At 41.7% G+C, this 23,975-nt stretch overlaps 2 protein-coding genes across 2 annotated transcripts; one reads left to right on the top strand and one right to left on the bottom strand.

Moving 5' to 3' along the window:
* Positions 1–53: 53 nt before the first annotated feature.
* alg3 (ALG3 alpha-1,3- mannosyltransferase) lies at positions 54–4,718 on the top strand. Its single transcript, XM_074688672.1, has 9 exons — positions 54–234; positions 884–983; positions 1,072–1,219; positions 1,342–1,502; positions 1,656–1,776; positions 2,594–2,799; positions 3,184–3,261; positions 3,445–3,588; positions 3,686–4,718. The coding sequence occupies exons 1-9, from the start codon at positions 54–56 to the stop codon at positions 3,864–3,866; spliced, it is 1,320 nt and encodes a 439-aa protein (XP_074544773.1). The 3' UTR covers positions 3,867–4,718.
* A 30-nt stretch (positions 4,719–4,748) lies between these two features.
* Positions 4,749–19,104, bottom strand: vwa5b2 (von Willebrand factor A domain containing 5B2). Its single transcript, XM_074688675.1, has 21 exons — positions 18,966–19,104; positions 17,939–18,154; positions 17,163–17,388; positions 16,895–17,052; positions 16,432–16,563; positions 16,185–16,309; positions 15,916–16,092; positions 15,718–15,828; positions 14,895–15,097; positions 12,635–12,749; positions 10,800–10,985; positions 10,499–10,715; positions 10,052–10,404; positions 8,795–9,032; positions 8,372–8,713; positions 8,138–8,275; positions 7,896–8,024; positions 7,770–7,820; positions 6,894–7,005; positions 6,652–6,775; positions 4,749–6,562 (listed from the first exon to the last, which is right to left on the bottom strand). Exons 1-21 carry the CDS (start codon positions 19,102–19,104, stop codon positions 5,801–5,803), a joined length of 4,254 nt encoding a protein of 1,417 aa, XP_074544776.1. The 3' UTR covers positions 4,749–5,800.
* Positions 19,105–23,975: the final 4,871 nt, after the last annotated feature.

Here is a 23,975-nt window from a genome sequence, read left to right as displayed (position 1 = left end):
CCAGTACGACGCATGTCAGCTGTGGCCTGTCTCCACGTCTGCGTGCCGTCGACATGGCAGGAGGACTGAGGAAAAAGTCCCCCGGTTCCTCCTCCCCGGTGTGGGGGAAACTTCACACTTTGTGGCAGGACAAACATTTGGTCCTGTTCAAAACGGAGTACACATTGTTGGTTGTTTCGGTCTTGTGGTTCCTGGAGATCGGCATCAATGTGTGGGTCATACAAAAAGTAGCGTGTAAGTAGCAACGCGGCTAGCTAGCATGCTACCATGTTTCTCGTGTTCTTAAACGTAACCCAATGCTAAGTAGCTAGCGTTAGCTAACCCTCTTACTTCCACAGCCACCTGTCAAAGGGAATTTAGTGCCCTTGCATGACATATACAGCCGCCCGTCCTGTGTGTGTTGTGTTACGTTGATCATTTTCGATGCTCTTTGAGCCTTAAAACATTATGAAGCTAAGGATAAAGTTGTAGTGACTTCACTGTAAAGGTTTTATTTGTCATCATAATATATTATTGCATATAACGGGTCACTGTGGACGTAACGTATGTATTTTAAGCATCAGTATGTCATCTGCACATCTAACTTGTTCGTCAGATTACAGCAGCAATCAAAATCGTCAACCGTTCTCTGTTTACAGTACTATGTAACCGTATGATTGCCGTATTATACAGAAAGTGGGGGGAAAAGAGTTGCATTACTGCCGACACAGTCAACACCTGTTCTACACAGGCGTGTATCTTAAGTATGAATAAATTATAAGTCAAAGGGATAAAAAAGTATATTGAAAATATTCATTTAAAAGACACATGGTCAGTTTTTGGCAGACAGAGATACTAACAATTTCCAGACTTCATGATGACTGATTTCTATGTTATTCTTCAGACACTGAGATCGACTGGAAAGCCTACATGGATGAAGTAGAGGGAGTCATCAATGGTACCTACGACTACACTCAGCTCAAAGGAGACACAGGCCCCTTGGTGTGAGTTTTAGAAAAGCCTTTCTTCATGTACGTTTGTTTTATTCTGTAACTTTCAGTCCAAGTATAAATGTGCACTTTGATGTTACAGGTATCCAGCAGGCTTTGTCTACATCTTCACTGCTCTTTATTACATCACCAGCCATGGGGTCAACATCCGTCTGGGCCAGTACATTTTTGCTGTTTTCTACCTCATCACTCTGCTGCTTGTATTCAGAATATACCATCGCACTAAAAAGGTCAGTCTGTGTTACAAAAAGCTTATTTACTGTCTAGTACTACAAACAAGAAATAAAACACAATGACACGTTCTTTTGTTATGTATATTAACTATGTCTCTGATTTTTTTTGTATTTTCCAGGTTCCTCCCTATGTGTTCTTCTTTGTTTGTTGTGCTTCTTATAGAATTCACTCTATCTTTGTGCTGCGTCTCTTCAATGATCCTGTGGCAATGATGCTGCTCTTTGCAGCTGCAAACCTCTTCATGGATGGATACTGGACTCTGGGCTGTGCTTTTTACAGGCAAGTGTGGACTCAATTTCAGTCTAATGCAGCTTTTTGATAGAGTGATTTTCAGTTGGTTGAAATTAACTTTTATTTGGGATCATGAATCATTGTAATTCCTTTTTTGAGCAATGTTGAGATTACAACTCAATTTTCTTCTCTTTCCGACAGTTTAGCAGTGTCTGTGAAAATGAATGTGCTTCTTTTTGCTCCGGGGCTCCTTTTCCTCCTGCTGTCCGAGTTTGGTCTTATCAGGACTATCCCAAAACTTTCTCTGTGTGCAGTCATTCAGGTAAACTATTTCCTATCACTGTACTTGAGACAGACATTTCCTTTCATACCTTAAAGTGATACTCTGGGATGGAACAAGTTGGGTCCTATCGCGAGGTTTAGGGCAGAAATTACCCCTACAGCAGTGATTTTGTGCAGCAGAAGCCCAGGGCTCCTCTGCCGGTTTCCTATGCACTCAGACAGGGCCATATTTTACTTGACCAAAAACACAAATAAACGAACTCCCGTCGAAAAAATCTGATATCGGTCTGCATTCACGCTTTATTTAGAGAATTTTCAGCATGTTACTTTCACACAAAAACACCGCTAAATAAGGCTCTAATTCTCATCGTTCATCGTTAATTCTCACCTCAGCTACCACAGCTGGCTACGAGGCGCTCGCCGCTTAGTGTATCAGTCCGCGCGCGCAGCGTGCCAGATATAAACAAACACAGGTAGTCTGCCAGGACGAAGAGACACTATGAGAATTAGAGCCATTTAGCGGTGTATTGTGTGAATGTAACGCGCTGAAAATTCTCTAATTAAAGCGTGAATGCAGACCCATATCAGATTTCTTTATTGGGAGTCCGTTTATTTGTGTTTTTAGTCGAGTAAAATATGGCCCCGTCTGAGTGCAGAGGAAACCGGCAGAGGAGCAGGGAGGGGGTGTTTGGTGTGAGCGCTCTGGGCTTCTGCTGCACAAAAACACTGCTGTAGGGGTAATTTCTGCCCTAAACCTTGTGATAGGACCCAACTTGTGTCATCCCGGAGTATCACTTTAATGTTGTCAAACATTGCCACACCTTATCTCTAAATATGTATCTGTCTTGATGTTGCAGCTTTTGTTGGGTCTGCCTTTCCTTATTGAAAATCCCGTGGGTTATCTGAGCCGGGCGTTTGATCTTGGTCGTCAGTTTATGTTCAAGTGGACAGTGAACTGGCGCTTCCTGCCAGAATGGCTCTTCTTGAATCGGTACTTCCACCTACTCCTGCTGGCTGCCCACCTGCTCACCCTGCTGCTCTTCGCACTCCGCCGTTGGAAGAGGTGAGACTGACTTTGTACTGATCCACAATCCACAACACTGCAGGCAGTCAGTATTTGATGCCATGTACCCTGGTGTGGTGTTGTCACATATTTAGATTTGATGGAAAAATCCATTCAGAAGCAGGAGCTACCTTCTGATTTGCTTTACATTGTCTTTGAGCATTTCATCTGGTCTGTAAACTGTTTGTCGAAACATGGATCTTTTCCTGTAAATGTCAGCAAAGTTTCCACTCCAGACGAGGTAGGATTTTAATATTTGTTGTGAAGCTGTAATGCCAACTTTAGGAACAGAATCTTCCTTCAAGAGTTTTCTGTGCTACTGTGCTTTATTTGTGTCATAGAGGTTCAATTAATATGACAGGTAATTATTTCCTCTCCCATCAGGCCTGGAGAGAGCATCTTTGAGCTGCTCAGGGACCCAAGCAAGAGGAAAATCCCTGCACAGAAAAACACAGTTGATCATATCCTTGTGTTGCTTTTGAATCAGCCCTCAGTGAGAAAAATGTTGTACTGTCAGAAATGATGTTGTGCATAAAAAGAGAGTGGTTGTAATTTGATTGTCACTGTTATTTTATTCATAGGTTGAGCAACTAGTTGTGCCTGTTTTTGAGTAGCTGTTGTGACAACCCTTAACAAACAATCACAGATAGTGTTGATCCTTTTTACCTCTAACTTCATCGGCATGTGCTTCAGTCGTTCGTTACACTACCAGTTCTATGTCTGGTACTTCCACACCTTGCCGTACCTGCTCTGGAGTGGAGGCGTCAAGAAGCTGGCCCATCTGCTCAGGTAAGACATGGTCTAAATATTTATCCCAAGTTATTTTTATGTTTGTTTTATCCTTCAATCCCTTTTTAATGCTGCGTGGTTTTCTCCTGGCATTCAGAGTCCTGATCCTGGGTCTTATCGAGCTCTCGTGGAACACCTACCCCTCCACCAACAGCAGCTCAGCTGCCCTCCATGTCTGCCACATCATCATCCTCCTGTGTCTGTGGCTGGCTCCACCTCTCCTTTCAGCACCAGCAGAAACAGGAGCAGCTGCTCCAGTAAAAGACAAACGTCAGTGAACTGCAGCTTCGTCAGACCAGTTGATGCATTTGGTGAAATTGGCTGCAAAACAGCCTCCATGCTCCTCCTCTCTTTGCTCCTAACAACGCTGATGAAGAGGGAGGTCACTGGGGTAGACCGTTTCTTCAAGTGAATACAAGAAGCTCTTTGATGCTTCTCATCTCAGCGAAGGAAGCTAACCTGTTGGTGCCGTCTGCAGACAGAAGCCTGTGTGATGATATGGCATGAAGTCGTCACTTGCAGCTGAAGAGATGAAAAAAAAGGATTCTCAGGTTTAATTTTCATAAAAAATGTTGGTGTAGATTTCAGTGTGAAGAGGACGTTGTGAATGTTGAGCTGTTTGAGAAAAAATTGTTACATAGGGTTTACCTACCTGTTATGATAAAGTAAATGGAAGAATATCGTAAACAAACCTTGTCACTGAAAGCTTTTGATCAGTGGCACTATTGGCATTTCAGTTGCTACAGTAGTTGCAGTTTTCATTTGCAGTATTTTTGAATACAAGGCCAAAAGCTTAAGCAGCACTAATTCATTTTCATCCAGTATGTGTAAAACTAAGCTGCAGACAATCAAATCTGCACTTTATTGAGACAATATTTAGATTTAGATTAGACTGACTCAGACAGCAAAAATGTGACATTTTTATATTAAAAAGAGATGCCACTCAATCTTAATGCTGTTTTTTTTTCTCATTTATGTTTTTTGTACATATTATAAAAATGGAAAAATAGCTTCAGACTGTAAACCAATGGGTGGAGGTTTTGATGTCATTATGAAGCAGGTTTGGTAGACTATAGAACGGATTCAGCCTCTCCACAGAGCTGCCAAATCTCACAAAAACATCAAAAATAAAAGTTCCTCAAAGCTGCATCACTTTAAGGTTTTATTTTTTCAAACAATCATTCTGATAATCAGTATCATTCACTTTTAACACTGACTGATTATACATTTGGCAGGGTGAGACAATACACTGACGACATACAGACTCCAAACATCCATACAGTCATTAATGTGATTGCATAAAGCTTTTTCATCGTAAAGGTCACTTGGTATTTGCCATGTCAATGGTCGTCTTGGTGCATATATAAAATATTTCATATGTATTATTAAATATAACCTCAAACCTGGTGCTGGGTTGAAGTACACCATCATTCAAACAGGATTTACTTTCATTTTCAAGGTGCTGCTTCTGTAGCCTGGCTTTTGTTAGTTTACGATTTTTAAAAGCCTGGACGAATCTTAAAAATGTTTATGTTCTAGATGGGGCAAAATCTGTACCAGGAATGTCGTTAAATCTTGGCCCTTGACGTTGGTTCGTGGCTAGTTACAGTGGATGGGAGCTGGAAAAGCAAACATAAAATCATGTTTAGACATGAAGAACAAAAAGACCTCTTTGGCTGAAATAAAAGTCTTAACTGTGCTAAGTGGAAACCTGGAACTGGATATGATCCCACACTTAAAAAAAACTCTCCTGTCACCTCTTCTGTTAATCAAAGGATGGTGCAGTAGACTTTAATGTGCAGCCATCTTATTGCATTTTCCCAGCATCCTTTATCCCCTGTGCAACCTTCCCTATCTAACCATGTACAACCAGGTTGATGCAACAGTGTGGAACTCTACATGGCTGCTCGCTTCAGCCTCATCAAATAGGAGCCTCTTCTGTTGTCATGTGACTACAATATGATGGGGCTGTTTTGAGACAAACATTACGACAAAGTCATACAACAGAATAATTTGAAGTCAACTCAAAATGATTTGCTTGTGAGAATCTAAGAACAGAAGCTGCTGGATTGACCCAGATTATTGATGTTTCAGTCCCTTAGCAAGGCTCTGCATAGATTCAACACAGATCTGGTTTTAGAAGTCAAATCAGTGGTAAGTCATGATTAAGCGAACCATTAGACCTGGCTCAGAGTCCTCAGAAGTCACAGCCTCACATGTTGTTAGGGTTGTAGCACAGCATGTTGAGCTTGATGTTCTCGTCCCAGTGGCGCAGCAGCAGGAACAGCTGTCTGGCAGCTCCCTTCAGCCCTGCCAGGTCCACTCCATCGGGCAGCTCCTGACAGCGCAGCCAGAAGTCTGCTTTCGCCGCCACCAGCTCCCACTCCATGAAGTAGCCAGCACAGCGATGCTCCAGCCAGGCTAGAGCTACAGCAGTGGCCCAGCTCGAGCCCTCCAGGTCTTCTTGAGCCAACTGGCTGCTTTCCTGGAGGTCAGCGGGCTCTAATGAAGAGCCTTCATATACATCTGTCTCTGATCCACGGCCGCTATCTGCCTGGCCATGATTCTGGCTCTGATAGGGGCCAACTATTAACTCAAGAGAGCCCTCCTCTGAGCTCGGCAGGTCAGGGGGTGAAGTGACAGGGTCCCGGTCAGACAAGTGTCTGCGGCGAAGCCTCGGTTCGAGCATAAGGGGAGTGTCATCTGGAGTGTGGTGAAAAGGAGGTGCAGTTGGTTTAGCGAGGGAGAAGGAAGAAGGAGAAAAGGTAACGTGGTGACTGGTTAGACCACCAGGAGGCTTGGTGGAGGTGGATAATGACGGGGCACTGGGAGACGTGCAGCGGAAGGGCGGGCTGAGGCTGCGTCTGTGGAGGCTGTAGGGTGATGCTCTCTTCAGGCGGTCCAGGGGGATCTGAACACAGTCGGAGTAGATCTCTGTCAGGAGAAAAGCTCCTGAAGCCAGCTGCAGACGCACCTGATCGAACACCAAAAACACAAATCATCACATGAGATTTCACACATGTCCAGTAAAGTTAGGATGTTTGAGGTGTTTCTGCAGCTCACCAGAGGCAGGTAGTCAGGAGTTTCAGTTTCAGGTGGTTTCTCATTCTCTGCTGACAGACAGTGAGACTTCAGAGGAACCTGCTTTCCTGATGAAATCGAGGACCTGAGTCTGCCTAGAGGAAACCTGGAATAAAGAGGAAAAAAAGGTGCGACCTTAAAGTGTTTATAGTTTCAATTCTTTCATGGAACATTTTCTTTATTTCTTTAAAATTGCAACTTTCTCATCAGCTTTACAATTTTACCTGTTGCCAAAGAAGCTCTCCATTGACTTGCTCTCGATGGATCTCTGTGAACGGGTGCACAGGGCTCCTGCTATTGTTGGGGCTGTAGCAGAGTACAGACTGCCCCCTACATCTGAAACAGTAGCAAGACAAGAAAACGTTATTGTGTCAGCAAAGGGAAGTCTTCTCTCGTCTTAATACAGGCGTCACCTGTGGCAAAGAGAACAATCTAGACTTCCTTTTTTTGCTAAGTGTCTTGAGATAACTGTTGTTATAAACTGGAGCCATACAAATAAAGAATCATAGACAGGCTAAATGAAGATGTGTGTCCCTTTTCATGGTGTAGTTTCTACATGATTAATGTGGATATCTAGACACTTCCTCTGAAAGGAAGTGGAGAGATAAATCTTTTTTAAAAATGCATAAATTGTGTAGTTTTAACCCCTTACTGCCTGAATTAATTAGCAATTATCAAAAAATGTATATTTTTTATGTGTTTTTGCTTTCTTACTGATAAATTAAGTGGAGATTGTACATTTGAGTATAGTGCATGATAGTTATAACTAAGTTATATTATATACATAGACATGAGAAGTTCATCCCCTGACCAATATATTGTGACACAGTGGATCTGATACCATCTTTGGTTTGTGTAGAATATAAATCAATAGGTAAATGAGATACAAAGGTTGCTTCAGCTGCATCTAGACCTGACAGGGTATCAAGGGGTTAAATGACTCCACGACCTCACGTGATGCTTATGAGTGGGATTCAAACAAGGAGTGCCCCTTTGCTTCTTTTCCCATTGCACAGACAGAATCTGGACAGTTTTCTGTCACCTCTAAACTAAACTGTAATTCATTGGTTTCAAGTATTGAGCCGACAGGAAATACTTACTGGAGTCCCAGGATGTAAGGCTGCAGGGTGAGGCAGGTGTGTCATCTCTGTCTAAAGGATACAAAGACTGATGATGAAGATACAGTGTGAACAGATATTAGTGCTGGTATCAATCAGTGTGTCTACCTGTTGAGTTTAAGGTGTCTTCAGCCTCTTCACCATCTCTGCAGCTGCGCTGTCTGCCCAAACCAACAGAGTAGGGCCTCTGCCTGCGACTGCCTGACTGAGAGCTCTGGCTGTCCCCTATATGCATCCCTACACCCATGAGCATACACAGACAAAGAGAAACAGGATGAGTTATGACAAACGGTGGAAAAAATTACCCATGTCCATACTTGAAACATAGTTTTTTTGGTTGAAAGCCACACCTGTGTTTTGGATGTCCATATCCTCTTGCAGACCTTTGTTGGGGTTTTTGTCTGTGGTAGTGAAGGCTGTGTACATGCAGATGATGTTGCAATGCTTACTCGTCTGGATTGCCTTTGTGCGGTATCGCTTAGCTGACCCTGAGAAACAACACGTGTAATGAAAGTGTTAGCCAATATAACTTAGAGAAAACAGAGAATAAGTCACTGGGTTTGTTTGAATCAGCTCAGCCTCACCGTGCCTCACATCCCCCTCCTTTTCCGCCATCTTCTCAAAGTCCCGTATAACTGAGCGCGCAGTCAGCTGGTGGATGATCTCCTCCCATGGTTCACCTTCTTTCCCTTCCTCCCCTCCTCCTTGGCCTCCCTCAGACTCTGGCGTCTCCTGGCCTTCAGAGGTCCAGAGGTGCCCCAAGTCTACAGAAACCTCCCAGGACACAGGTTTGCCACTCAGCATGCCATGAATGAACGAGCGGCACTGACCTAGTGGGGGATCCTCAGATGGTGCAGCAGTAAAGAGGTACTCTGGGTCTGTGAAGCTGTCCCAGTCCAGAGGAGAAGCTGGGAACAAGAGTCCATCTAAGTGACAAAGAGAGGAAGAGAAATCTAATCAAGGTGTGAAAAAAAAACAGCTCTTCTTGTCGTGGTGCTGCAGCTTACTGGAGTCAGTGAGGCTTCTGCGGGACAGTGAGGCTCTTGCTTGGGGCTTTGCCTCTCCATCGCTTTCCTCCAGCCTCCCTCCCAGAGTCTGGTCAAAGGAGACCCTCTCCAGAGCTCTCCTCAGGCGATGCATCTCCAGCTCCCCCTGTGGGGACGAGAAACTCCGAGCTGCCATGGTGGAGCGGGCTAGTGCTTTGTGTCTTCTACGAGCTTCTTCAGCTTCATCTAGCTGCCCACCCTGGGTGCACAGGAGGGAAAAATTAGGTTAGACTGACAATTTGTTTCTTTGCATGAGATTATGGACCCTATGGAGAAATAGAGAGCAGCGTCCTCTGCTTCACTGCCCTACATGTGAATCATTTTAGAGCCCTTGTCAGTCATGAGTCCTAAGATTTGTCTTTTCCAGTCTCCATCATACTGCTCCCTGTGCAGGTGCAAGTATCTCACCTGTTTGCCATGAACAATCAAACTTTGACCCAAGTAATCTAGAGAGCTTGAAGTTTGTTTTATTTTATAACCCATATCACCTTGGGTCTTTTGTCTCTTCAGGTTAACCGCATTAATAGATTAATCAATTTCTTATATTTTTCTCTCATAGATTTCTCCCATCGTTTTAATAAAAAACTTGTCACAAAATAGTTTGTGTCAAAAGAAAAAGATGATGCGCTAATCTTTTTACCTCAAGCAAGGAGGTTATGTTTTTGGGAGTTTGTCTGTTTGTTGGTTGTCTGTGAACAACATAAATCAAAAACTAACAGAGCTTGTTGACATTTTCAGGAAATGTTCAAAATAGGATAAGGAAGAAGTGATTAAATGTTGGAGGTGATCTGGATCACCATCTGGACCCAGGATTTTTTAAAGGATTCTTTATCATTGTGAGATAGGGCCATTTTCACCATATGTGTATATAACTCCACCATAAATGGTCAGATTGCTTTGTAAAACAATAAAAGACAAGGTCACCATAATTTCTGACAGATGTGAAAGTACGATCCAGATCCTGGAAATATTCTGGATACTAAAATCTGGAATATGTAATATGTGCTGGGTCATCGTAATTTTCAACACTGTCAGGTAACAAATTATGGTACAAACCTGCAGCTAACACCAAATAGTAGCAGACAGTCTGCAGCAAGGGAGTATAACATTAAAGTAGGACTAAAGTGTTGGTGACAATCACAATATACTTGGAGGTCTGCACTCTCTGACTGCTTTTTTAGTTTTTGTTCTGTTTTTGTGTCATGTTTCATTTCTGACCTTTTTCGCTCCACTATCAGGCGCTTCCACTGAGAGGTTTTGCTGCCACGCAGAGTCAGCCCAGCGAGACAGCGACGATCTGGGTTCTGGTGAAGGCATCTTCTCGAGGCCTTGAGGTAGAGACCCTGTATCCAGCACTGAACCCGAGGAGTGAGGGTCGGGAAGAAACACCCCGACTGTGGAGTCTGAATGAGATGAGGCGTGCATGTGTGACTGTGACTGTGTTTGTAGACTGGCCACAGAGTTTGTAGGCTCTGTGCTGAGGGAGCAGCGGGTGAGGACATACTGCTCCTGGATGTAAGAGCTCTGCTGAATCCTCTTCCTCACGTCACTGGACCAGTCCAGCTCCACACCTAAACAGATCATAGTGAAATGTTAGCTGCTGTAGCATGAGATGACCAGTGTATAAATCTGTTGGATACACTATCCACTGATTTATTGACTCACCTGGACTCGTGCCAGGATCTGTGTCTCTGGCGCAGGAGAACTCAGAGGAGATTTCTCTGGAAATCTCTCTCAGGGCTTCCTCCAAGTCAGTGCCATCAGCACAAGTCACCACAGGCATTAACTCAGAGGCAGGAGGAGGTGAAAGCTCATCGTTTGATTGGCCAAAAACTGAGCCCGTGGAGCCTCGATGAACTCCTTTACAGCCTCTTCCTCGAGACTGTGAGAATTAAAATCTCTGTGAGAGATGTTTTTACATACAGACATTCACACAAGTACGTTTAAAGCATAACATGATGTGTACCTCTGTCTTTTTTGTTTTGAAATTAGTCATGTCATAGAGGGTGCAGTATCCAATCAGCCGATTTCCAGGGTAGAGTGGAGGGATTTCATTAGGGGAAAGAAAAGCCTCCATGTTTTCTGGTAGGTACCAGTCAATCCGAACATCAGTCAGCACAGGTTCAAAAGCCTTTTTCAGAGTCTTGATTAACTGGGGAGGAAAATGGAAACAATATTTACAACTACCAAGTGGGCAGTGGTGGAAGAAGTCCTCTGTTTCTTGATTCAATATATTGTGAAATACTTTAAATAAAAAAAAAAATTAAAATACCTTTAGATACAACTACCAATTCGACTCCTTTAGATAAAAACTGGGTATGGGGGAATATCTGGACTTAATGTCAGAGTGACTGTGCTGTCTTTGAACAAATGATCTATCACTGTTAATTCAAATTTTATGTATCAAAAGTAGGCTACTACAAGGTGGGCCCGAAAGATTGACCCATCGGTTTTTCCGCACTTTCCAAAGACGCTTGCAGACAAACATAACAAACATTGAAAACAGTTTCTATACTTCATTCTCTGTCATGAAAAAGATTTACATGGCATGAACGCCACACTGTCTCTACATCAAGTTTTGACCATGACTTCATCAGAGCTGTCTTCAAAGTGGTGACACTGCTGTGAGATACTCTCAAGACCTCCCTCTTCAAGATAGACCAGATCCCAAAGTCCATTGGATTGAGGTCTGGTGCTGGTGCACCATCTTGTGTAAAGACAAACTGGTTTCCAAACTCATTGGTACACCAAGACAACACTTTTTCTTCAAGCATTTGAATGTACACCTGGCTGTTCACTTTTACACCCTCCTGAATGAAGACCAAAGGAGACTTTGAGCCATCAGATGCAACAGCAGCCCACACCATGACTCCAGCTGCTTCTGACCACGAAACGAGTTCTGCAGCCTTCGGGTAGGTGCTGTGCACTATGTGCATAAACCCTGTCATTCTGAGGATCGACCACTGCCTGAACGGTGAAGATCTTCTCATCAGACCAAACCAGGACTTTGTCTGCGGCACTCTGGATCTCCTGCAGCATCATTTTCCCCCTGTCAAGCTGTTTATTTCTTAGAAGCGGCTGAAATCCGTTGTCTGTGTTTCATTTTTAGTGCTTTCAGTCTGAGATCCTGTTTGACAATTCTTCTCAGTGAAATTCTTGAGATGTTCACTTCCTTTGCTGTTGCCCTCATGCTCCTGCGAGGATTCCTTTGGATCCTCTTCATCACCATCTCAACAACCCTTTTGGTCTGGACTGAACGTTTTCTTCCAGGGATTGGCCTGCTGGTGGTATTGCCAGTCTCCTTGTACCGTTTCATGACATTGTAGACGGTCTTACAACAAACATTCACCTTTTTCATGATTTGCATTGTTGTCAGTCCAGCCTCCTTCAAGGCCACAATCTGGTCCTGCCTACCCTTCGATGCCATACTTGACAATCATTGGGAGTAAACAAATGAACTCAGGTACATCAAAAGCTATGCCTCTAAAGAGAAAATATCCACAATTTAATTTCTAGGACAAAACCTAGGCAAATAAAATAGAGAAATACAATGGGTAAATCTTTCTGGCCCACCCAGTAATAGTATTAGTACTCGGTATTGGTGAGTACTCAAGAAGAAGTACTCGTTCTGGTATCAGTCTGAAAAAAAGTGGTATCAAACATCTCTTGTAAGAACCAAAGTGTCCCCAAAAGCCCGTCAAAAGTACTTGTACAATACTGCTCAAGGCAGGTATTGGTGTTTACAGCTGTTTGACAATTTCCATTACCTCCAGTAGGTGGCAGTGCTGCCTTTCTGCTTACCTTGGGCTGGAGTCTTTCTTCATCATCCAAGAACTCTGTTGTCCCTCCAGTCAGTTTGGCAACGCCCTGCAGGAGTCTCCTGCAGGCTCGGGGACCCAGACCCAGACCAAAGCATCTTCCGAGGTGAAACAAAACAGAGGCCAGTTTGTTAGCATATTCCCCAGGCAGACACTGCAGTTACTGTGTGAAAATGATCGTCCGTCTCAGTATTGCAATGAGGTGTTGTTCTGCAGAAACTGCTAAGTCACTTGGTTTTCCTGTCTGGACAAATCAATTATCAACTCAGACTCATGTTTGTATCTATTTGTGGAATCCTAATGGCAAACAAAGGCATCAATTTGTCTCAGAGAAGAGCAAATTGGGTGTCATCAAAACAGACAGAACTGTTATTTGAGCTCTCAGAGGGATCGCATGCCATTTGGCTAATTGAGAGTTTGAAAAGAGCAGGGGAGCAGAACAACTGAGAAGTCTGAGATCTTAAGGTTCTGTTTTTAAACCAATGGATCTATCTGATTAAAATGATAAACAAAACAATTTTGCTTATTTTTCCAAGTCTGATATTCAATTCACTGAAGTGAGATGCAGTGAGAGAGAACAAAGAAAAAATATGTAAAAACTGTGGAGAGGGACAGGCAAAGTATAGTGGAGAAGTCACTCTGACAGAGGAATACTAATGAGGCATAAATGGAGTTATTGGGCATCGCTGAAAGGTCTGAGAGAAACTGGAGGGGTGTGGCTCGTACTGCAGAGGAGAGCACTTAACAGGATTACTGGGCGGGGCTGAAAAATACCTCAGCCTGTTATAGTCTTTATTTCTTCCACAGAGCTTTTGTCTGAATCCTTAAAGATGACAGTTCACCTGTGACCCTCTTTCTTTCTTTTCCTACATCATGTCTCTGCTGCGTCTATCACCTCACTTTGCCTGCACTTGATGTGACTCCAACTCAACCTCAGTGATTTAATGTTCTTCCACACACTGGGTGCACTGTAAATATCTTTCAAAATTACTTTTTTCCATGTTTAATATTTATATCTTCTAATACCTTTGCACAAACTTGCTCACTAAAAAGACTGAGATGCATTAAAGCCATACACAAGGCAATTCAAAGTGCTTTACAGCTAAAATAAAATAAAATAAAAATAGGCAAAATAAAATCATTGCATAAAATCATACCATTAAACATTAAAATGATTAATTCAATTAAAAGAGAAGAGAGCAGATAAAATACTTTCAGTTGTTGGACCCGAGCAGCAGCGTTCTGGATGTACTGCAGCTGTCTTACAGCTGGTTTAGAGAGTCCAGTGAGCAGGCTGTTACAGTAATCTAACCTGCTGGAGACTAACACATGGATAAGTCTTTCTAATTCAGGTTTGGACACTATTCCTTTAATCCTGGCAATGTTTTTGAGATGGTAAAAAGCCGCTGATGTTATTGATTTGATGTGGCTGATAAAGCTCAGGTCTGAGTCCAATATCGCCCCTAGATTTCTAACCTGGTTACTCACATTTGGAGAGAGTCTGAAGGTGACTGATAACACTTTCTCTTTGTTTCTGTGGGCCACAGACAATGGTTGCAGTTTTATCTGAGTTCAGCTGGAGGAAATTGTTCTGCATCCACACACTGATCTGTTCGACGCAGCGACAGAGTGAATATACAGGCTCATGTTCGCCTGCCGTCATTGACATGTAGATCTGAGTGTCATCAGCATAGCTGTGTTAGGACATGTTATAGCTGCGTATTAACTGACCCAATGGGGCCATGTACAAATTAAACAATAGAGGTCCCAGGATTGAACCCTGGGGAACCCCACAGGTCAGGGTCATTTGGTGTGAGACACAGTTACCAATTTCAACAAAGAAAGTCCTGCCCTCGAGACAGGACTTGAACCAGTTTAAAGCACTTTTAGTATCACTTTAATTCAGTAGTCAAAGATAGCTTTTATTCAGTTTGGTACTATTTATTATGCACAGAACGTATTTATTTATTTTCTATTTAGGGGCAATTCTATTGTATCTTACTTTTGCTAAATTTTGCAACAAGCGTCATATTTATTTTTGTGGTTTAGTTAATCTTATTAGCTGACCACCTTTCATTATACTGTTTAGATATCAGGTGGATTTTTTAAATCTTTTTTTAAAATGTCTTCATTGTTAATGTGTGTGTGAGTGCTGTCAGTGCGTGACGCCTACTGAAACTAATTCCAGTCGACAGTGTCCACATGTCAGCAAAGTATCTTTAATCTTGAATCTTATGAATTACCTGCCGGCACATGTGTTTCTGCGGACCAGCTCCAGCACTTTGGCCACATTGCTGATGGATCCATCTGTGATGATGAAGACCTGGCGAGGGAATGAACGCTGCATGGGCTGTTGGTACACCCAGGACAGCGCCCCTAGCAGGTTAGTACCTCGCATGTCAGCTCTCATCCTCTGAACATACTCACGAGCCTGCATCAGAGTGACCTGTATGAACGCAGGAAGGGATATCCAGAACAGAAAGGTGAGAGAGGCAGGCATCATACAACACCTGTCCTACTGCATGACGTTGACTACGCAAACATCATCTGTGTTATCAAGATGAATTGCTGTTTGATATCAAATGCCCCAATTACCCTGTGACAGGGTGAAGAATTGAACTGCTCCATTTCCAATAAAGAGAGAGCAAACACAGACACAATAACACTGGCTTTAACTACCTCAAATCACACCATAGACAAACAGGTCTGACACAGGTGAGGGCGATGAAAAGACTTCTGCCTTGGTGAAATTGCATGAAAGGTCACCATATGGTCTGGGCTGTAAGCAGTGATTGTTTGTCCTTGCAGGCCCTGCTGTGGATCAAACCTGATACTCTGCTACTAAGGCAACCCAAGAGACTGACCTATTGGCTGAGCAGAGAGGAGGCAACACAGAACAGAGGGTCCCACATGTTTGAAAAACACCTGCTTCCAGGGAACAGGACCCAAATGCACCATGACTGCGTGCGATTGAGAATAACACATGATGTGTTTCCCTGGAAATCTAATAAACAAGAGCGATTAAGATAACTGTCTGTTCCAAACGACTTAATGTCCAAAGCTCACATCAGTGCAGAGCTTGCTGGAGGTGAACAGAGGTTTGATGGTGGTGCCAAAGCCAACGATGTTGATCATGGTGCCAACAGGGATGCTTTTCAATGCCAGGACCATGGCTACCTGTGAAAGAAACAAAAGGGAATACCGATCACTGAATTATGAGTCTAAATCTGACAACCAAAATGTGTTATTGGTGTTTTTTTCCACCTTTACACGTTGGATGTTGGTTCCACTCATGCTGCCACTCCGATCCACAAGAAACAGCACTTCTCTTGTAGCTTTGTGAAGCTCCAGGGGCTCACGCAGCAAGTCGGGGCAGAAGTTCAGCATCAAGACGGGGCTGTTCAGGATGTCTTTGTGGTACCGCTTCCTGACAAACTCAAGCTGCAGGCAGGAACGTCAGCACCTCAGCTTTTTATGCAGCAACAGAGTCTGAGACGAGGGTGAGACAAAGTGAAAGTAAAGGGGATTCTTACCTTCCTCTCAGGCTCAGAGTCCTTGCGGGTGAAACGGATGAAGTCGCGGCGGGAGAAGATCTGCTGTTCGTACTGACTGAATGAGAGTCGACCCCTCTCCAATATGACCAAAGGGCTGTGAGGTTCTGTGGAGGAAGTTTTCAAAATCAAACAACAACAACAACAACAAAAAAAAAATAGAAAAGAAACAACAGACACAATAAGAAGAGTATGAAAAAAAAGCTTGAGACAGATTGTAAAGTCTTACCACTGAGATGGAGAATGATCTCTATGTGTCTGTCATACGGATGCTCCTGTGCTAAGGTGATGTAGGTGGCAGAGGCACTTTGGGCGCTAGGGTCTGCGTCTGCTCTCAGAGCGTGAGTGGGGCTTTCCAGACCTACAAATCAGTTCAGGGAGAAATATGAACAGACAAGCGGCACTTTTTCATATGTAATACTGCACTGTTTTTGATGAGTAATGGTCATTTTATACTCTAAAATAAAGATCTTTAGTCGTTGAATATTAACTTAAATATGTCTATTTTTCATTTTAAAAACAAACAAACAGAGAAGATGAAGTCCTCAGTCTATTCCCTTCTAATTTTATGTTCCTATTTATTTCTGTTCTCACCCTCTTCAATCATTTTAGAAAAGATAGCCCATTCAAATACTTAACCATGGCTATGCAAAGAATCCTTCAAGTAAGATATCTGAGCAGGAAGACAGTACCAGCCAATAAGCAGGCCCCTCTGACCAGCAGCTGAAAGTTGAGTTCATACGGTGCAAGGTTTGCAGCTGGACTTGTGAAAATAGCATGAGCACACTGCTGCTCGGAGTCCAAGGCCCGGTCCTGTTTCCCTGAGGCTGCACCGAAACAGCTGGTTGGTCTAAGAAAGACACCAATTAAGACCATTTAGTTGAATAATGTAAAACGTTTCATCAAGATTACTTCAAACAAATTAAAATCTTAGGTGAATCTCTGTTTGTACATAAATACCCTGTTTCTTCAGATTTCCCCCCATTTTCACTCTTGCTTTGAGTCATCTGTCCAGTCACAATGGGAGTTAGCAAGTTGGGGTAGACAATGCGTATCGCTCCGTTTTCTAAAGTAGGGAGTTCAAGAGTGGTGCTTATGACGACAGACACAATATCCATGGGACCGATGACACCTGTGCCCACAATGAAAGTGGTTCTCTCCAGGTCTTCATCCAGGATGAGATGTCCTAAAGCAGAAACACAGCATCAACTTTTAACACAAAACAAATGAGACATTTGGAACTGGACAGGAGAGGTGTCTGAATTTTATCTTCAGTTTACAGTGAAAACAAGGACCTGGAAGCCGACTTGAATCACTGCTTTAAAAGATGTGTTATTTAAATTCTTCTGCATGCATGATACCACATTTTCCTGCATACACTATGCAGGTTGAATGGAAATACATCTGTGCCAAGGGAACGCCAATAACCATTAGGCATGCAGCCAAATTTAGTTTCCTTCCATGTCTGTCTCCTCAACGCTGAGTGAGGCTAAAACAGGACACTGGGGGAACACACCAGGGCCATATGCATATTTAAAAAGAGACTAGGACAGCATCAGACAACAGACTAAAACAGCTTGACAGGAGCTTGACAATATCTGAGATTTATTATATCACAAATTATATTTTTATACCTAGGTTCAATTCACTCTCTGATCAACTCAAATGGAACAAGACAAAAGCTTGGACAATAGATTTTTTTTCATTCATACTTTCATATATTCTTCTTTGTTTACCGTTAGTGCACTGCATGTCCAGAGTGGCGCCCCCACAGCAGCCCCACTCACGACCGTTCCCACAGTGGCCTTCAAGACTTGAACCAGCGCAGCAATCCAAGCAGCAGTCCTTTAGCTTCCCCCGACTCTGGATCTGGACCCCCACCAACCGGCCTGCAATCACAGCCTCGAAGCCGACCACCACCTCCCGTTCTCCAAGAGGGTACACAAACACACCTAGATGACCAAAAACGTACAGTGAACAGGAAAATGATTTAAAACTTTACTTCCAAAATACTGAGACTGTCAGAGCATGATGAAGGTTAACTGTCCTACAGCCTTTATTTCTGACTTTTTAAGACTTTAATATATTAAATTGGACAAAAAAGTGTCTGACATTTTCTATTTCTAGATTAAAACTCTATGCCATTGTAATTTAATAGATACAAACTTACCTCTGTTATTGCTGTATGTAAACATGCTAACATAAACCAAAATGTATGAATGATGTTTACTTTAGTGCCCATATAGTCAAGAAGAAGTTAGTGAATTCTTATCCATTGACTACCTACTTTCAACTTGTTTTTATTTTAAACCATACATTAAAATTGAATTCTTTGCTCTTTTTGAATATTTTTTTCTAGCTAATGTGATTGCTGTTTTTGTCAAAACAGTGTGTCGTCTAAAATTTAAATTTTCTGTGGTGTTCCTCAAGGGTCATTCCTTATTCCTTGACCTTTTTTAGAATGCATCATTCCCTCTGAATCACATGGGTTGTATGCATAAATTTAGTTAAACAAGACAGAAATGAAGGCATGAAAATTCAGAAATTCAATTATGAGCTTTATTATTTGAAATTTAACGAATTATTTCCTTGAATGTATTGGGAGGTCATTTCACTCAGAAAGCTGTTATGAGGGTCATCTTAAAGTGGCTGACAGGTGATTTTGTCTTTCAACCCCAAAACTTTTGAACTCCTTCTCATGATACAAAGTATGGCTGTTGCTGGAATCATTATTAAAACTAATTGTGTTAACATTTTACCTACCTTCTACAGACTCTATATCAGCATTGGCATAGGTGAGGTGTGCAGTGAGGCCCAGCGAGCAGCCATTGGCACAGGACTTGATGCTGGAGGCCTTTAATAGCAATGGTTCCCACGTGGAGCAGTTCCTTAGCCCCACCATCTTTTTAGGACAGCAACAAGCCTCTACCCTGCTGGGTGCATGAGAACACAGGTACACAGCACTGGGAAACTGAATGAGAAACAGACAGAGCCATGTGTGAGTGTGCATTTCAATTCTCTCATTTCTATTCACCTCACAATCACAGTAATCTTCCTAAAGCAGACCTGTTTTTGCTGCATCAATTAAGAGCATCCCAAATTTCCACATCTTGTACATCTTTTGTAAAATAAATATGACTGCCAGGTATCTGTTGTTACATCAACAACTGACCTCAAACATGTTACCATATTATGTCCGCTCCTCAGGCACTTAGCAACCAGTTACTGAGAGTTTGAGTGTAAGAGGTTTTGTTAATCATTAACACGGTAAGTCACCTTTTACAACACCATGCATAGTGCCTGAAATACAAGATCGGTAGCCAGCCTATATGCAAATCCACATGGAGTTAAAATCTCTCTTGGCGGACTAACTGGAAAGAGCTACAAGGCAAAAAAAATAAAGTCTTCATTTTTTTAATCCAAACTGGGTAAAGACCAAGACACTAATTTCATTTTCCTTCAGTGTCCCCCTCTATGTAACTCAATCTGTATGCAATAAATCTTCACGACTGAATACTTAATTACTTTAAGTGCATCAGGTGCAGAGATCAGTGCACAGATCATAGTTAAGTGAATGGTACACACCACACACACACACATACGCACACACACATTTGTGAGCATGTCTGTGTTTGCTGTGGTCCCGGTAATGGTCTTTTCACATCTACCTTTCTAACAAGATCAACAGCCTCCATCTGGCTACTGTGCTCTCAGGTCTTAACAGGCAAATAAATGCCTGGTTTGTTATAGCAGGGTTTGCTTTTAGGATCCAAACAAATGGAAAACTACAGCATGAAACTCTTCTGCATACTGTGGTAAACCTGACGGCATCTTTGACAGTAGATTTAGTCTATAACGGAACATGAGCTTGTCACATGTGCATGTATTGTTTCAATTATGGTTAAGTAAAACACAGAAAAATAGAGTGAGTAGATCATATATACATGCAGATACTGAAATAAAAAGTTTAGTCTTAAACTGAAACAATGATTAAGCAAAGTATCATTTGATAATAAAGCCCCATCTCAAATTTACATGGATTTTCTTCTGGGAGGATAAATTACTCTGCTGGGTGTTTGCAGTAGCAAAGCTGGCCAAGAGTTAGCTCTGAGCACTGCTGCAGTCCCCTGTGTCAGTTACAAGCTCCAGATAACAAGCAAAATAATGGTCCTGGAACACTTACTGTACTGTTCAGCGCAGTGTCTGATAATCTGTGTGTGTGTCCAGCCTCTGCATCACTCCAGCATCACATCTGCTTGAAGGTTTCCTCACTGACAGACGGCCAGGAGTTTTCCTGGTTACAGACTGACTCCCTCCCTCCCTCCCTCTTCTCCTCTCCTTCTCTCTGCACTATCTTCCTCCCTCTTCCTCTTCTAATCCAAATGTTGACCTACAGAGAAAACATATCAAAAAGACAAAAAAAAGCCAGAGATTTGTAAAAAAATAAAATAAAATAATGAATAAATAAATAAATAAATAAATAATAAAAAGTCCCAAAAGGTAATTAAAAACAAATAATCAATATGCACATTTAGATTGTTGCTGGTGAACACACAAATTCAAATATCCTGTTTTTCATCGTTTTCTGCGCTAACCTCCTTAAAGTGAAATGTCATCTCTGCTTACCTGCCTTGACCTGCTCCACAGAGCTGATCTGTGGGATCTAAACCTGCTGGTGGGAAGTAAGCTAACACACAGTGGTATAAGTGAAGCAGTGCCTGCTTTTCATCCAGACAATTGGCTGTGATGGTGGCAGCACCATAATTCATGGCTAATGGCTCGGCTGGAGAGAGGAGGCAGGATGAAGTGTTCTGCCTCTCCCCACAGGTCAGTCAGACGGCAGCAGCAGCAGCAGCAGCAGCACTCAGGACTAGGTGAGACCACAGACGCTGCTGCAGCTTTTTGATGTTTTTTTCTCCACTTTCAGGATTCAGTCTGATAAAGTGGAAAGAGAAGTACAATTAAAAAGCAGAAACAATGAGCAACTAATGAGAGGTAAGGGAGTAATTAAGACATAACCAACCAACTTCTTCTATTGGTTAGTGTTATTAATAATATAACTGTGTCACATACAATGCTGAAATTGTGAGTGAAGTACTTTTCAACTGTTGATGCCAAGTAACTGACCATAACTGATATTATCTCCTTCTAAGTCTCTTCTTGACTTTCACAACAATACAGAACACAAATCGAGGAACCCATGCCTTTACTTACACAAATAAAACAGTGTCTGGGAATGAACTTTACTGACATGGAAGTTACTGACATGGAAGTGACATACTAATGACCTACTTGAACTGTTGTAAAAATTAAGCCATAAAGATACACACAAAAAAAACGTATCCATGGAAAAACTAACATAAACTGGACCAGAGTGCTATTAAGTGTGTGTGTGTGTGTGTGTGTGTGTGTGTGTGTGTGTGTGTGTGTGTGTGTGTGTGTGTGTGTGTGTGTGTGTGTGTGTGTGTGTGTGTGAGAGAGTGAGAGTGTGAGACTGAGATGAACTGGTGTTGTAGCCTGTGTCCAACACTGCCCCCATGTGGCCTTTATAGTTTATTTATCCCACGCTAAGAAGGAGTCTACTGAAATGCAAGTTTTGTTACAGTTCACGTAAATTCTTTTTCTTAATTTATCTTCATCTACAAAAAAACTTGATTTTTTTTTTTTTATATCAAAGTAATTAAAAAATAATAATAATAATAATAATAAATAGCAAATTAAATTAACACAATAGAAAAATAATCCAGTTTAAAATAGGTATCTTTGGGTATCTTTAACTGTTTCTTTTCCTTTGGTTAAACTCAGTCGTCTGCTCTTTTTTTGGGTGGTCTGTGTCCTGAAAAGCGTCATATTCAATTATAAAAAGCTGTGAATATTAAGAGTATCAAGGAAATCCTGAATTTTTCTATATATTATAATTTCTTTTAAAACAAGGGTGTGAGTTAAGGTGGTATCTGTAGGCCTACAGTACAAAATGCAGTGCGAGCATTAGCCTATTGAGCTAACTAGCTACTGATTTTTTTCTCTGTATTAGCGACTGTTATTTTTTTGTCAGGGTTTAGTTAACACTTTTGATATTCACAGAACTTTCCATGTTCATAACGACAACAACATTAAACCCCTAGGAGAAAGTGTAACCAATGACGCTTTGAAATATTTATTTGACAGCTAGCTGTTAGCAAACCATTCCATTAGCTAAAGCTAGTTGGCTAGAGTTTTTCTGACTGCCTTTTAGTTCTTCCAGAAATAATGTTTTAGGTTTTCTTATAAACTGAAAAAAAAAAAAAAACTTTTTTTAACCTGTTAAAAAAGAAAAAAAAAAAGTTTTTTATTTTGTCTACCATTCCTACATTCGGCTAATTGTAGTCGCTGAAACATAAAATGAGCTATCTATTCAGCAAATTGACCGTGTGGTTCAGCACAATATATAATGCAAAGAGTTTGAACGAACCTAACACGCATCACTGTTCTTCACTGTCATCATTGTCTGTTCAACCTCCATGGATTCAGTGAGCTCAAGTCAATCTCCACACGTTTTTTTCCAGCTCAGGGAAATAAATGATTTTCATTTTCATTTTTTATTTTCTACACTAGATGTCAGCATTCTCAAGTCACCTGTTGCATGGCAGTATTAGACTGAATGGTCAAATGTTTCTTTTTTTCTTCGCACACCAAAAATAAGCAGAGTTTTTTTCAGCTTTTCTCTACCATTGATCATACAGAGTATGGTTAGCTCTAAATTTGTTGACTTTGATGTTGGTAAATACTTATAATGTTGACCAATGTGTGTATTTGTTTATTTCTTAGTATGAAGTATGATCCAGAGTCAAATCAGGGTTTGTAGATCACAAATAAATTCCTGGCTCATTCTCTTCTATTTTTGTGTGACTTTAGGGTTGAAAACTGTGAAGCTGTATTATACCTGCCAGCACGTGGACAGAATAAGCGCCCAGAATATCTCAGCCTGCCTTTCCTCCTTGCAGGTAACATGTATCCACCTCCAGTTTTAAAGCAGCGTAAGTAAATTTTACAACCAAAACCTTGTTGAAAACAGAAGATGTTATCCAAAAGGGGTTGGAAAGAAAGTTTTAGCCCCTCAAACTTAGCTCTCAAAAGTCAATGCTTCAACCTCCCTGCAGGGGAGCAGCTTTGTCTCAAAAGCATTTTGAACCCATTCTGTCAAGTTAACTTTTAGTTGTGTATAAGCTTTCACAAACGTCACAAAATCTTTTGCCGTTCAATTTTTATGTGTATTTTTTATTTCTACCCAGTGCTCCGGCTTGAATCGTTTACTCAATGACTGTATGAAATTAGATGACAAAGGCAAAGTGTTTATAAATTTAATTGTTTTTAACAGGACAGAAACGATCTTAGCTATGTTTCTGTTTAGATTTTATCAACTAGAGCATCAGTATCACTGAATTTATGTAAAAGTGACCACTTCATGATAGAGCAGTTGGAGGTTAATGTGCATTTCAGGGCAGTTAATGTGGTTGTTGAGGTCATAATAGATCTAATTAACAACATGTCTAACAATGACCCAGTACAGGCCTGTGCAGACGAGATGCTTGTGCTTGACTATTGTGAGGGGGGTTCAAGTGTCTGTCTGTGCTGAAATGTTGGGAACCTTTTCTCTTTTGCGTACCCCACTGACCTAGATTTCAATTGTTTTCTGCAGAAGACAATGGGAGAAATGGTTTCATAACTGAACACAATACCTGGGTGTTATTCAACACGATTGTTGTTAAGGTTCTCATGATGGTGGTGTGATTT

This window comes from Halichoeres trimaculatus, unplaced genomic scaffold (genome assembly GCF_033239565.1).
Source record: "Halichoeres trimaculatus isolate MK-OKI-2021-1 unplaced genomic scaffold, fHalTri1.1 fHalTri1_scaffold_15, whole genome shotgun sequence".
NCBI classification, from domain to species: domain Eukaryota; kingdom Metazoa; phylum Chordata; class Actinopteri; order Labriformes; family Labridae; genus Halichoeres; species Halichoeres trimaculatus.
The sequence above is the reverse complement of the archived record's forward strand: the minus strand, read 5'-3'. Positions and strand labels throughout refer to the sequence as shown.

What these genes read in the sequence shown, in the direction of transcription:
- vwa5b2 (XM_074688675.1), bottom strand. Translation starts at nt 19,104, where the DNA reads ATGGTGGGGCTAAGGAACTGCTCCACGTGGGAACCATTGCTATTAAAG. An exon ending in TGATATAGAGTCTGTAGAAG is followed by an intron (nt 18,155 to 18,965) that starts GTAGGTAAAATG and finishes TTGGTCATCTAG; the next exon opens with GTGTGTTTGTGTACCCTCTT. An exon ending in CAGAAGCCTCACTGACTCCA is followed by an intron (nt 8,714 to 8,794) that starts GTAAGCTGCAGC and finishes TTTGTCACTTAG; the next exon opens with ATGGACTCTTGTTCCCAGCT.
- alg3 (XM_074688672.1), top strand. Translation starts at nt 54, where the DNA reads ATGGCAGGAGGACTGAGGAAAAAGTCCCCCGGTTCCTCCTCCCCGGTG. An exon ending in TATACCATCGCACTAAAAAG is followed by an intron (nt 1,220 to 1,341) that starts GTCAGTCTGTGT and finishes TGTATTTTCCAG; the next exon opens with GTTCCTCCCTATGTGTTCTT. An exon ending in CTGGGCTGTGCTTTTTACAG is followed by an intron (nt 1,503 to 1,655) that starts GCAAGTGTGGAC and finishes TCTTTCCGACAG; the next exon opens with TTTAGCAGTGTCTGTGAAAA.